The 14,157-nt window shown below is 40.7% G+C and overlaps 1 protein-coding gene across 1 annotated transcript in view; it reads right to left on the reverse strand.

Annotated features, from left to right (window-relative positions):
* The window catches only part of ascc3 (activating signal cointegrator 1 complex subunit 3), a 161,421-nt gene that overhangs the window by 114,925 nt on the left and 32,339 nt on the right, over nt 1-14,157 (reverse strand). Inside the window, exons 6-8 of the mRNA XM_069656234.1 lie at nt 11,354-11,555; nt 10,681-10,816; nt 10,223-10,348 (exon numbers count right to left, since the gene is read on the reverse strand). Of these exons, the coding sequence (XP_069512335.1) occupies nt 10,223-10,348; nt 10,681-10,816; nt 11,354-11,555 (464 nt within the window). The remainder of the gene's footprint in view (nt 1-10,222; nt 10,349-10,680; nt 10,817-11,353; nt 11,556-14,157) is intronic.

The following is a 14,157-nucleotide window of genomic DNA, read 5'->3' on the forward strand; positions in this document are numbered from 1 at the left end:
TGTGAAGACTTACAGAAAACGTTTGACCTCTGTCATTGCCAACAAAGGGTATATAACAAAGTATTGAGATTAACTTTTATTGACCAAATACTTATTTTCCACCATAATTTGCAAATAAATTCTTTAAAAATCGGACAATGTGATTTTCTGGATTTTTTTTTCTCATTTTGTCTCTCATAGTTGAAGTGTACCTATGATGAAAATTACAGGCCTCTCTCATCTTTTTAAGTGGGAGAACTTGCACAATTGGTGGCTGACTAAATACTTTTTTGCCCCACTGTATATAAGCATATTTATTTATAAATTATCTTATTCTCTTTTAGTATCATTTTATACACTCAGTATCATAACTGTATGTTAATATTTCCCTCTTCCTGTTGAAGCGTGGTGTTTTTAGCTTCTCTTGATGTTTATTTTACCTGTGTAAAGCGCCGCCATCTTGACCGTCATGAATTTAATTTTTAGGATTTTTGTGAAACTGAATTTGTGTGTGAAATGTGATATATTAAAAAATATTAAAACTTATAATATATTACTAATAAGAAAATCAAAAGGTGGTCATGTTTCAATGTTGCAATATTGAAACTGCATAGTTGTTCACCTGAGGGACGGTAGACAATAAAATAATCTAAACGTTTTGAGCCGTGACGACAGCAGCAGAGTGACGGGACAAACATACAGGATCCACTGCTCTGAGTTGATGAGCTTTGACAATAAATTTGCTGTCAAGTTGAAATGTTAATTTCTGACAACTGTCACAACAGATTATTTATGGACACGAATCCACGCTGCACAATGTATCTCATTTAATATCAGACTAATAGAGTAATTAAGGGTGGGAGAAGTAATCGATAATCGTAGTGATCAGAATTCTTCCTTTTGTGATTCTGGATCGATGCGCAAAATTCAATAATCGATTTTCTTTGTCTATTTTTCTGGGCTTTGAATCTGTTAGTTTCTCTGCCATCGTGTGTCAGTTTAAACAGTCAGTAACTGAAGTTCATTGTAGTAAGTTTTTAACCATTTAGTGTAACAACAATACGTAGCAATGTTACATAAACTGGTGTAAAAAATAATTCAGATCACCGTGTATTGAATGGGACTAAATAAAAAATGCACCGATAATTGTTTAATAATCGAATCGTAGCCCTGACAACCGTAAGTGCACGGAATCGTGAGGTCAGTGGTGATTGCCACCCCAGTAATACTACAAAACTACTAGCTACTCTACAAAAAGCGTGTAGACACAGACACATGATGGATTTAAACAACAAGCATTTTATACCTCAGTAAACTGTCATGATTAACACCTTCATTAGAAACAGCTAATTACAGATGCTGGAAAACAAACGTTTTACTTTCTATTATTATTATTATTATTAATATTATTTTATTTTGACTCTAAACTCAAACATTTATAACTTCTAAAGAAAAAAGCTACACTGTTTACAGCAAACACTTCAGAACGTGTTTGTTCAATTTAATTTTTATAATTATAACTAAATTAATATTACAATGTTATAACAGTTTAATGTATGGGCTTTTCCTTGGAACTTCTGGACAAAACAAAACAACTACGAAGCAGACACATAACTTTCAGTTCGCGTGATGAAAGTTTTATAGACTAAATAATGAAGAAATAATGATGAAAGTTTATATACTAAATAAGCCTTAACAAAGTCATTAAAGTCAATTTAGAAGAGGCAACTTATTTATAGCCGTAATAAACACAAAGAAAGCAAAATATAATTAGTCCCTTTTAATAACATATTACATCGCCTTCTACTTACATCGCCTACCGACGGCCATGAAAGGCACACATCCCTTTTCCTGGATAAAACACATTAGGTTTATTTTAAATGTGATGATGAGCCATTTGAGAATTCTGCGACTCCATCAAACAGGATTGTAAAAGTCTCGAACCTGTGAGTCCTTTAGAGAAGCCTTGAAGACTCACAGCTTCTGCTTACAAAGTCAAAGAAAACACAGAGAGCCACCGTTGTGTGCTGCGGGGGAACCACATCAAAACTGGATTAAGAAATGCAATCAAGGTGGATTAATTATGGATGGAGGGCTGTTCAGTTCTGCCTCGTTTCTGCGTACACACTGGCTGCTTCCTGCACAGACAGGAGAGGGCAAGCTGTCAACATCCAGGAGAATCAAAGGATGCTGAGTGAGGGTGCTGATGGTGGAGCATACGAGAGAGACAGCAGCACCAGGCCCGCTCACCTGTTTCTACCAGCTGACACTGAAAGCACCAAACAGTACACCGCCATTTTAATCCCCAAATGTGTCTCCCTAAAACTTCTGGACACATCAACTCTCCAATTTTAAGGCTGGATAAGAAATAAAGGAGACAAAAAAAGAAGGATGTATAAGATAAGCTTTGTTGTGATGTACTCGTTCCATTTCATTTCATTTGATTTTAATGTTTAAATGATTATTTTACCATGATGAAAAAGCAAAACATCACTGCTATATATTCACTACAATGTCATATTTCTAAACAGTAGCCTTTATGCACCTCAACAGCAGAATATCAGGCTTTAACTGAAATAGGAGTGAATGATATTGGAGATTAAACTTTTCTGACCAACGTTGACCAATTGCAAATGCTGCCAAATCATGTATTTTTTCCAACCTACTGTAAGTGCAGACACCAAACTTCTCTTCAGTAGATACAACTACATATCATTATGCCTCGTCTTGTCATGATGTACGACGGCGTATTAGGGCCATTGTTAAAAAACAAACAAACAAAAAAGTGTTTGAAAATAAAAAAGGAACCTTTCTGAGCCACGCTCAGCGCATTTAGCCTGCCGTCTCTGCACACAGGAAGCAGACTTCATAGAGGAGAAAGACTGAGCGACCCTCTGCTGCAGAAACACACGTTTCTATGCTCCCCGTTTGCCCCAGGGGTTACCACCACACATGAGAGTTACCCTAAGACCTCATGACAGATACTAGAAGGAAAGAAAACCTGCATTACAGACAAAAATATACAAAGCTACTTTCAGTCAGTGGTTTCAGTAGTTTTGTTGTTTGGATGCAGGCGTATACAACAAACAACCAGCCTAAGGTTGAGGCTGACGACTGTGTTAAGTCTGTTATGTGCTTTGGTGGGCGTCCAGAGAGATTCGTGCACATACATTGGTGAGGTTTTTTTTGACATTTGTAAATTTACAACTTTAATCTCACAAAGCTTCGAGTTTTTTCTCAGTATATTACTCTTCTGCTCCAGATAGTATAACCTCCTTTTGCTCACATAATAACTGGCTGGATTGCAACTTCACTGCCTTTCCTGTTGGGCTTTTAATGTGAAACTTCTGCCGAGTGTTGCCCAATGTTGTCCAATGGGTAAGGTCATTTTTAGCATTGACTGTATGTATAAAAAGTGGACGTAGCCATTTCTTGGGGTGTTTTCAGGTGCTTCATATTTGTGCAAGTTAGAAGGTTATATAAATCAATAAGCCACAATTAAGAATGATGACTATCTATTATGGGTCGATTTAAAAAGGATAATGCGAGAGAGAGCAGAGAAACAGAGCAGTGAGTATGACAGGACACTGGTGGACACAATGTATACTGAATTACCATGTGAGCCAGTTTAGTACAGGTAAGAACTGGTTTCATGTAAATTCTTATGTGCTGATAGCAAACAACACCAGTAAAAGCTTGCAAAATATCAGCAGCTGGTGTTTTCCCATCACACATATCAGAACAATCAGAACAATTACATGACATCCATACAGGGTCAGTAGTACACAGCCCCAAAGAAATGATTATTATATATGTTTAGGGATTGGAGGGGTGCTCTGTACCAGCCATTCAGTCTTTGTAGGGGAATTGGTATCAGGGAGAAGGAAGGAAAAACTGGTAGCAGAACATCTTAACTTGACACCACAACTGTGTGGTTGAGAGATTAACAACGCAGAGCAGAAAATCCTGAAATGAGAAAGTTTGAAGTGTCAAGCAGCATTAAGTTATACAGCACAAATTGGGAGGAAGTAGTCAGTCATTACTTATGCCTTTCACCCCCCCACACCCACCATGGGTTTCTGCGTTAATCCTCTCCCTCTGCAGACTGTTCCCCTGTGGTAATGTGTCATTTCTCAGAATGTATTAGCAGCTTGAGTGGATTCCTATCAATTAGTACTTCATAGAAACTTCTGACTATATTTGAGTTCCAGAGCTGACAGTATTATGAGATACATCAGCATTAGAAGTGTTGGTTTCTCTGCATGTTTGGTCCATCAGTCCTACTAAAGAGTGGCACTTGCTCTCACTCACAACACACTGAGTAACATATTTATTCAGATAAATTAGGAAGGCTTTTACCGCCGTGCCAAGTACAGGATGCCGAGACCCTGATTCATTAGTTAAAAAGCACCCTAATAAATTCCCCACTTTTAATGTTTCACAGAGCTATTAAAAGGCGTACCGAGGCTCGCACAGCCCTGTTTCCCATTACAGCTTTCAATAAATGACAATCGGCACTCAGTGTAAACGGGACGAGGGGGGGAGGGGGCGTCAGGAAGGCTTTGAAAGGCAGGCTGAAAAGTCTAATAGCACGTAAAGACTTATTAGGCATTGTGTGCCTGTGCTTCAGAGGAGTGAGGCACTTTGTTCCACAGTTGCCCAGGCTTAAGTTAATGAATAGAGCCGCTGCCTGACTGAGGCTAATTCACATCGCTCAGCAGAAGAAGGAGGTTCCATATCAATCTATATCAGTTACACAGCGACTTTCAAAGATGAAGGGAAAACTGGGAGAGACAGCAAGTCTTTTAGAAAGTGAGAGCAGACAAGGATGGAGCCTCAGAGAGTTTATTTCAGCTGTTTCAGATTGTTTAGTTTACAGTCTTTTTAGGAGAAGCGGGGACAGAAATTCAGTAACGACTGAATGTCTGAGACACCACCACAAGACTGTCAACGGTGTAGGATCAAAAACATCTTCCTGTGATGTTCATTTATTGAATTGGGCCTTTATTTTCCTTCCTAGGAAATGAGCTCCCTGGGGTGGTTCCAAATCCGAAATCTATTCCAAATAACCCCAATTAAAGGGAAAACAAACCAAGCCAATCCAAACAGGGAAATTGGTCCTGAAACTGATTTATCTGTATAATTATCTCCGAGAGTCTTTAGATTTTTCACTGTCCTGTGATCCTGGACTGCCAACACCCCTCACTGTCATTCTGTTATCTCCAGACAGTAAAACTAATATCGTTCTCAATGTGCAAACAATGGACGCGAGGCATGTAAATGATGAAATTAAGGATGACATGATTCAGTTAAGTTTTTGATTGAAACATTTTGTTTAGCACTGAGGGACATTCCAGTGAATACTTTCCTCAAATGTTCATTGTCATCACCATATTAGGATGCTAAAAATGCTTTGCAAATGACTTCATGAAACTTAATGAACAAGAAAAAACACTGCATGGTCATTTAGACGATGGCTGATAAAAGAGAGAGCAGCGAGGAAATGTGACTGATGGACAGGGGTGGGAATCGCAGGGTAACTCACGATACGCGATACGATGATATCAAGATACAGTCTGCGATCATTTATATATAGCAAAACAATCATATGATGATACATCAGGATATCTGATTAACTTCTGCGGCCAATTAATTTCCGTTCACGTTTCCCTCATTCCTGTCATAAGTGCCACGTAAGGAGTCATGAACTAGTGACAGAGTGAGTCCAAATGGCAGGGAAATCAGCTTGAAGCACCATGTATGTATCTGTAAATTTAAGTATCAATATTTGGTGGCAGCCTATCAATAATTGTATTGCACGAGATAGGAATGTATAGTAACGCTACATTAGCATAACAGATGAAAGTTCAGGAACATGAGTGTTTCCAACAAGCAGAAGAACGGGCTTTGCTCCCTGTCTAACGGCGTCTCTTGTGGCGAGCATCTGTCACCTACATCCACAGAGGAGGTGGAGGGGAACGCTTCGACCATGTTCCAGCTAACAGCACCGAGGCACTGGTTCAGGCTTTTGCACTAGAGTCTAGATCAAGGAGGACGCCTTTAATACCTTTAACTTCACACAGGAGGTGGAACAAGAAAATAAGTGAGCTTTCTTAGACTTTGCCGGATTTATCAAAGCATGAGAAACTCTGAAGATTAAAGGAAACCCAACCACACTCATCTGAACTGGACGTTTAATTCCCACCTCACACTGGAACACAAGCGCCGGCTAAAAAAGAATCCTTACTTCATACGTCAGATCGCAAATGTGTCAATCAGCTCCTAGTCCAGAGAAAACACTGTAAACATCTTTGAGAAGCTTTGAAACTGTGACTACAAAGTTTGGATATCCATCAAAACAGAACAAAGATTCAACAACGTCATAGCAACAGACCAATAATGAGGAGCAGCCATTATGTAGCTGGTGCGTCAGGAGGAAGGTAAAAAAACAAGCCTAGTATTCCTTTGATTTATGTGTACAGCCAACTTATAATATAGACCTTATTCACCCAGAAGAATGAAGACGACAGAACATAAAACAATTCAAGCAACAATAAATGAACGATCGCTGCACAGAGCGTCCAGAGAGAGTGAAGGGGCTGCACTTTAACCTAAGATCATTAGAAAATGGCGGTGGTGATGGTGGCAGCAATGGACTGCTAGATTTCAAACACTATAAATAGTTAAAGGATTAAGTAGGATTCAAGTGGAACAATGTTAACATTTTCTTAAGCTACAAATCTCTACTTTTGTTCCAAACTTTAAACAAACAAATTGGATCGTTATGAGGTTGAACAACATCTATTAGGGATGGGTATCGTCAGGATTTTATCAACACCGGTATTGATACTGATACTGCTTATCGATATCGGTATTCATCAATACTCTTATTAGGTCTATTATCTATTATGTCTTTATTAGGGTGTCTGATAATGTGCGTCTGGACGGGGGGTTGTAACTGGGGTTAAGGGCTGTGGCCCTCTGCCTGCAGTAACAACAGTTAACATTAACAGTAAATGTAGTAACAGTAACAATCAGCAGCAATACAAACACAGTTTTCTGGCTGTCATGGCAACTTAAAGTCACACTTAGACGAGCTGTCAGATACTGGTGTACCTCAACCAGCTGGACTCCTTTGTAGTTTTATGATACTGACATTTTAAACAAAACAGTTCTCTATTTAAAGAAGGTTAGACCGTGTTTCCTTCATTCTCCACTATATCGTAGTGTTTGTTCACAAACCATCTAAATCTGCTCATCTTGCTTCTATTAAGTTGTTTGCACACCGTCACCTGCTGTAACTGCACACAGAGGCTTGTCCCGCCCAGTCTCTTTCTGTTTCGCTCCCCTTATACGTCGGCTCTGATGACATCCCTCAGAGCTGCACATATTACAAAGTCGCCCAAATAACACAACTTGTGTTTTGAGTTTTTCGACCGCAATCCCGTTTTCACAGCAGCAGGTGAGCCGCATGTGAAGATGGCTCGTTGTTGAAGACGTCGCGTGTTGAAACGAACAAAACCGACGTGGTTCTGAATGACACAGACACTGCATAGCTGCACTTAAAATGTTTTAAAACAGCGCCATAACAAGGTCCGTATTTAACAAGAGAGGATGCCAGCTATGTTCGAATGAAACGATTAAATGAAAACGACATTAAATGAGACAGAAAGTTACTGTTAAACACTGTTAGGAGCACCGTTTCTCCATGAGCTTTTCGGTACTTTCGATACTAACCAATTACGTACCGCTACCAAAACATACCAGTTCTTGATACCCATCCCTAACACCTAAACTACCAAAATATACTGAGGCTAAATTACTTTAACCGGATCCATAATGCTCTGAAAATATGGAGCATATTTGAAAGGACACTTGCTCGAAATCCAGGGTTGTTTGACTTGTTGGAGTTTGAACCTTTTCAAAGACAAATCAAATAAAAAGGTCCGGACGTTATACATGGGGACGTGTGTGTGTTAATAGATACATATGAAAGCTCATGCCTGATTGAGAGCCGCCCAATAATGGCAACTACTTCCCTGAACACACACCAGATATCCATCCTCTGGGAGCAGATCAAATAAAGGAGATATTTCTGAACGGGTTGGTGATTAAAGCTCGTACTTGAGGAAGACAAATGCATGTAAACACCACACCATTTTCTTTTATAGAGGCTTTTTCCTGCCGAAGCAGTGAGCACAAGCAGGTAAAAAAGAGCAATCTAAACAAAGAGGAAGGAATCCATGAACATTAACGCTGCTATTCAATCATACAGAATGCTACTGGACTGTTGGTTTCTGGGACACAGCCCCGTGCCTAATGGAAAGATTAATTGTCAAATCCTGAAAGATCACCCAGATGAGGATTGAAATTGACAGGCATTGAAGAGACCCCAGTTCTCAAAGTGCAAACACACACACACGCGCGCACACACACACACCTGAGCCAGTATCACAAACTGTGAAGACAACAGAGCAACAGTGTAGATGTGATTAAACCATCCGTTCATCAATTTGTCACGGCATGAGACACATGCACACACTTCCGCCCACAAACAATTACACACACAGACACACACACACACTCATATATACAAAGAAGCTTGTTTATTATGATGTCCATTAGCATGAGTGACAGGAAGGTTAAGAGAGGTGAGCAGTTACACCGGTCTCCTGAAGTGTGACAAAATACTTGTGAGGTTTACGGGTTTGGTAGTTTAGGTTCTTCATCAACAAAAGGCCCGATTGAGAGAAGAAGAGGCGACCTTTTGCTCTGTTGCATCCTCACTCGTGAGGCAGTAATGATGGATTACAGAGCCCACTCCAGCAGACAGCATGGCAGCAGAGCCTTTCAAAGACAATGATGTGTGTGGAGGATCCTCCAGCCTCCTGCCAGACCTCTTCCCCGAGGGCCACAGCAGACTGAACTCCTGCTTTTCAGCCTGCTGCCCTCTAACACGGCCCATTGGTGGCCGGGCAAAGACTGCCAGAGGCTGGAGGGTATGCGTGCACCAGTGTGGGTTTGTCAGTCAAGGTGTCAGGCAGACTGACGGGTCATTGTGTCGGCTGACAGCCGGCTGAGAGCTACAGCGCTTCCATTAAGGAGGAACATCACTCACTGGCCATTACAGCTGCAGTCCTCTCCTGTTTGCTGAGATGGAGGATAACAGGGACCAAATACACAGCGGGGCGTCAGGAGAGTCTCCTGGCAGCCGAACAGACGTGCAGGCCAGTCCTGTTGTTCATATGGATTTACTTCAAAATGCTGAGATATGCAGAGCTGGAGAAGTGCTCCACTGCTGTGGTTGGAGTCCCATAGTATGTTATCAAATCTAAAGCCTAGAATCCACTTAGCGAATCCTTTGGGTTAGGGCTGCCCTTTAAAAGTAGAAGCAATTCAAATCATCCGTGTAGAAGACCCTTAGTGATGGACACCACAATGAGGATATTTTCACGTCAGTTAATTAACTTTAGCAAAACGATAACAGCATCAACATTTAACAAGACTGCGTCATTAGCGTCACTGTTCGAAGAGCGCTTATGGTGCATTTACATGGATTCAAGCAGGCCGCAAACCAAACCATATTATTGGACCAGAACAGGACCGTCAAATTAGGTGAGGTGGGTGGAGAATACTGGCAATGTAGGGCTGCATGATACTGGAAAAAACTGGCATTGCAATAACATTTTATTCTGCGGTATTTATTGCGATATACCAGAAAATACCAGATAAATGCACTGTTGAGTGCTTCTAACAAAACAAAACCCCTCTCTTACTTTTACCACACACGGATCAGCCTGTCAGCACACACAACCTCCCGCTAAAAGGTGTAGCCGCTAAAAGTTAACACTCTGCGGCCCGTCTGCTCTGTGAGCGGTCCATTTATGAGGCCGCACTGTTAACGAGCACGTTGTGTGTATGTGTGTAGAATAGTTTTATAATGAAATGAACCTTCAAGAAAAGAAAGTGAAATGGAGAGCTGTTTTTTATGTGAGCTCACACTTTATCTGTAGATTCTCACAGCAGTAATAACACTGCTTTTGCTAGACATAGTCTACTGCAGCACATTGTTTCGACCAAGCTGTCCTGACTTCAGAAATGTCACCGTCAGTCTTCAAAACCACACAGTGACCTAACCCTAGTGTTCAAACACACACTCATATCCACACACAGACTACAAACACACACACCTATAAATACACACAGACTGAAAACACACACAGAAGTACACATCAGCTCCTACCTCGTCAAGTTCAGAGATGTACACAGGCTTCTCTTCAAAGCCGATAGGCATGGGGTCATTGGGTGGGATCTCCACCTCTTCGTACATCTTAACGTTTTCTCTGCGGATTCCCTCAGGAAGCATCATCTGAATGTCACACAGACGGAAAAAAGAAGAAAACACAGACCTTAGAAATGACCTTAAAGAATCTGAAACAACAAACCTGGATTTTAAAACTCTAAAACTTTGAAGGATACCCAAAGTCAAAAAATAAGCTCAAGGACTTCAGCTATATTTCCACAAAAAGGTTTATTAAGTCACATATCCTTCATGCGCCCTGTAAAATAAGATCAAACACACTGTCACCTATTTGTTTTCAACATTTGTATGAATATATACTTATAGTTTAATACATAGGCGTATTTACTTGTGTGTGTTCAATCTTTTAAAAAAATATATGAAAAGCGACATAGTCTCACCCTGGCTCCTCCGACAAACGCAGGGGACTTTGTGGCCTCTGCGTAGCTGTCGTAGACGTTGGGGTATCGAATACGCTCATACACTCTTTCTCTGCTGAGGACAGGATCCCGTCGAGCAGTCAGCAGGGCCTGCTCCCTGTGCGAGCAAACACATGTGGAAGACAACAAACTCAGAGAATAAAGAAACCTTGAATAAAAGATGCTGGATAATAATTTAATATCAGGAAGAAGATATTAACACAATGTCTTTTCAAAACATCAGCTCAGTGCGACAACAAAAGAAGCCTCATACCAAACCATACTCACGCTTAAGCATGAATATTGTGCAGCTGATGATTAAAATGAGCAGACAGAGATGTGAGGCATTATGTTCCGTCCTAAAGTGGCTTACCTCTCTGCTAATCTTTCCCTTCACACTGGGCTGGATTTGGCCATGCTAACTTTTTAATTAAACAGATCGCTGCTCTTTTTTTTTATCCTCTGAAATTAAACTTTCAGAAAAAATCTTAAAAAAAAAAGAAAAAGAAGTGACGAGCTGCAGCATCTCTGTGCTTTTCTCCTCTTCATTTTGTAAAGCTCCAGTGCTGAAGCTTGTCGGTTTGGTGCTAATACTACAGAGCACAGATGGACAGAAGGACGGAAACAAGAGACGGAGCAGGAGAAAGTTTCATACCGCTGGGCTCTCATCTCTCTGGGGTCAAAGGTCATGAATGCATCTGATGCATCGCCATCATCTGTTCCTTTGCCTCTCTTCCTCTCTCTCTTCTCCTCCCTGCGGTACATCTTCATCATCTGTTTCTCCTGCTCTGACTGGATGGTCACCTGACAACCGTAGGCGGGCTTGGTCACTTCACCGCTGACTTTTCGGCTTACATCTGCAGGAAACACAGATATAAAGTTAATAAAAGGCAACATGCAACGACACCAAAGTATTCCTGGTCTCAATGCTTTTAATTCTATAATGGAATGTCAATGGAGGTCAAGAGACCTGAAGAGAGAGTTCTATTTCGTAAATGGATGTAAAAAGTGTGCAATGGCATCAAGTACTTAGAACTAAATAGACACACAGTCCATTAGAAAAAGCAACAAATGCAGATTGATTTAATGTGGTGCATATTATTTTTTTAATGGATAAAATTGACATTTGCTTTAAACCTCAAGACTGATATATTTAATAAATGTCGGAAAGAATGGAGTTTATCAACTCAAAGATGACAGATAGAAGGTGAAAGAGCTACAGTTTTAACTCCTCTGTTACGTAAAGACTGTTGGATATTATGTTTGTTTGCTTTTTTGTTTTCGTCTGATCTGATCTGATAAAAGTGTAACTGTGTAAAAGTATTAAATTCTGAGCTATAAACCAGATTAAATGTCGTGACGGGCCATGAACACGGCCTTTTGTGATTCTAGTTTTATGTTGAATGTTTGCAGCTTTGATTCTTTGGTCTTCAATTATCTTTTCTGTGGTGATGCAAACTGAACTTCTGTGATCCAAGAAAATGTGTGACCTGGACGGATGATGAAGTGTTATCATCATCATCAAAATCATCAAGCCCCTGAGAGTAAACTGATTCCTACTGAAAAAATAACCAACCGAGAAAAAAGAGACATTTCATGGGAATTAAAAGAGTCAGTGAGATATCACATTCTAAGTTGTGTCCAGTCCCTCCAGGATTTTGCTGCTTTTCTATGACTGCTGCGGCCTGAAATGCCTGATTTTGCAGCAGCTTTTAAAAAAAGTTGCAGTGCAAGTTGAAATGTTTTAGTCTTTTTTTCTGTTTAACACATTTAACATCCACTGTGATGAAGCCATCTATTGGCTGATCGAGCTGTTTGTCTTCTGACATCACTTCTGGTCAATTTCTGTGAGAAGACGCCAAAAAAAATGCGTAAAAACTGGATGACACTGAAGTCAATTGGCATCAAATGCTCATTTTGCACTGCATGTGCACATTCATTGTTCACATGTGCAAAGGAGAATCTACACATTACACATTTACATTTACTTTACCACTATTTCATCTGCAGCAGTATAAAACAATTGATAAGAGAACAGGAGCTGTGTCCCAATCCAGGGGCTGCAGCCTTCGAAGGAGGCGGCCTACGGAGGATGAGCCATTCATAGCCTGTCTGGTCTACGGTCTGGTCTACGGAGGATTTCCTGTTTATGTCACCAGCTGTTCCCGCCCTTACCCTTGCGTCACCAAGGTTCCTATTGCCTAGCAACCGGTAGCTAGCGGGCTACTTGGCTAGCATACCTACCTATTATTTTAAAGTTAATTTGTTTCAAGGGCCCGTTTTTGTAAACATGTGTAACGCTAGCTATTCGATCGAGTTGACACCAAAAACTTTTACATTTATAGTTTGAATTGGCGCACAATGCATCTCGGGATACATTGGGCCGCAAAGGATACACCCGATGGAGCCTTCGCAGCCCGGGAAACAGAAGGCGCATTTGTCAGCCACATCAGAAGGAGCCTTCGAATTGGGAAAGCCTTCAAATATGGCCTTCAAACTGCAGCCCCTGGATTGGGACACAGCTAGGGGATGGCTATCTCACTGTACAATGCCTCTCTTAAAGTGGCTAAGTGGACCGGTAAGGTTCAGCAGGGAAACATGGATTAATGATCCCAACGAGACATCGAGTGTTGGGTTTATTATTATTGATTCACTGAGTCTTGAGTCTCTATAAAGACTCTGTAGTCTGAGGTTGGATGAGGTGGCTCATGAAAGAGATGATCACACCTATCAGCCGTCTGCTTCACACCAAAAACAGGTTTCCAACATCAAAGAAGTAAGTTTGCAGAAAATTACTTGACGCATGCGGGAAAAGAGGATGATTGGTCAAATTTAAAGTACAATTGCAACAATTGGCCAGAATTGCAAAAATCGAGGTCGAAAAATGTCCAGGTTAAATGGACGGTTAATGTCCAGAAAAAATGAAGTAACCTGAGACAAAAAGTTACAGCACAATCACGTATAAAAAAGTATTTCTAAATTAACATTATTTTTTCCCTCCCCTCAAGAAATCCTCCATGATCCATCCTGCAAAGGACTTGAGCTTAGATAATATAAGTTCTAATATATAAAGAGTTTTCAAACCCCGATGCAGCCTGAAAGAATATTTATCACCAAATAAAAAACTAAACAGTTTGATCTCATTATGAAAACAGCATCAGGTCAGTCTGTCGCAGTAAAAACACACTCATATTTCAGCCTTAATCCTGATAGCTGTTGTTGTCAGGTGCAGGTGCATGTGGCACAGAACGGGTTAATGTTCCCCTTTGCAGCCTCCCTGTCTGAGGCACAACAGCTCAATAAAAGGCAGAATTGCTCTTGAAAACAGATGAGATCTGATGATTGCACCGCGGCCCGGCCTGATTGACTGAATGATTTCTTCTTTATCTCATCTAGCGGCTCTACCTGCTACACGGCCTCCCCCTCGTTCCAGCAGCTCCCCTCTTCCTGTCACTCTCC

The sequence above is a fragment of the Semicossyphus pulcher genome, unplaced genomic scaffold, assembly GCF_022749685.1.
Source record: "Semicossyphus pulcher isolate SPU_LCO1_2020_fin unplaced genomic scaffold, fSemPul1.0.p SCAF_9, whole genome shotgun sequence".
NCBI classification, from domain to species: Eukaryota; Metazoa; Chordata; class Actinopteri; order Labriformes; family Labridae; genus Semicossyphus; species Semicossyphus pulcher.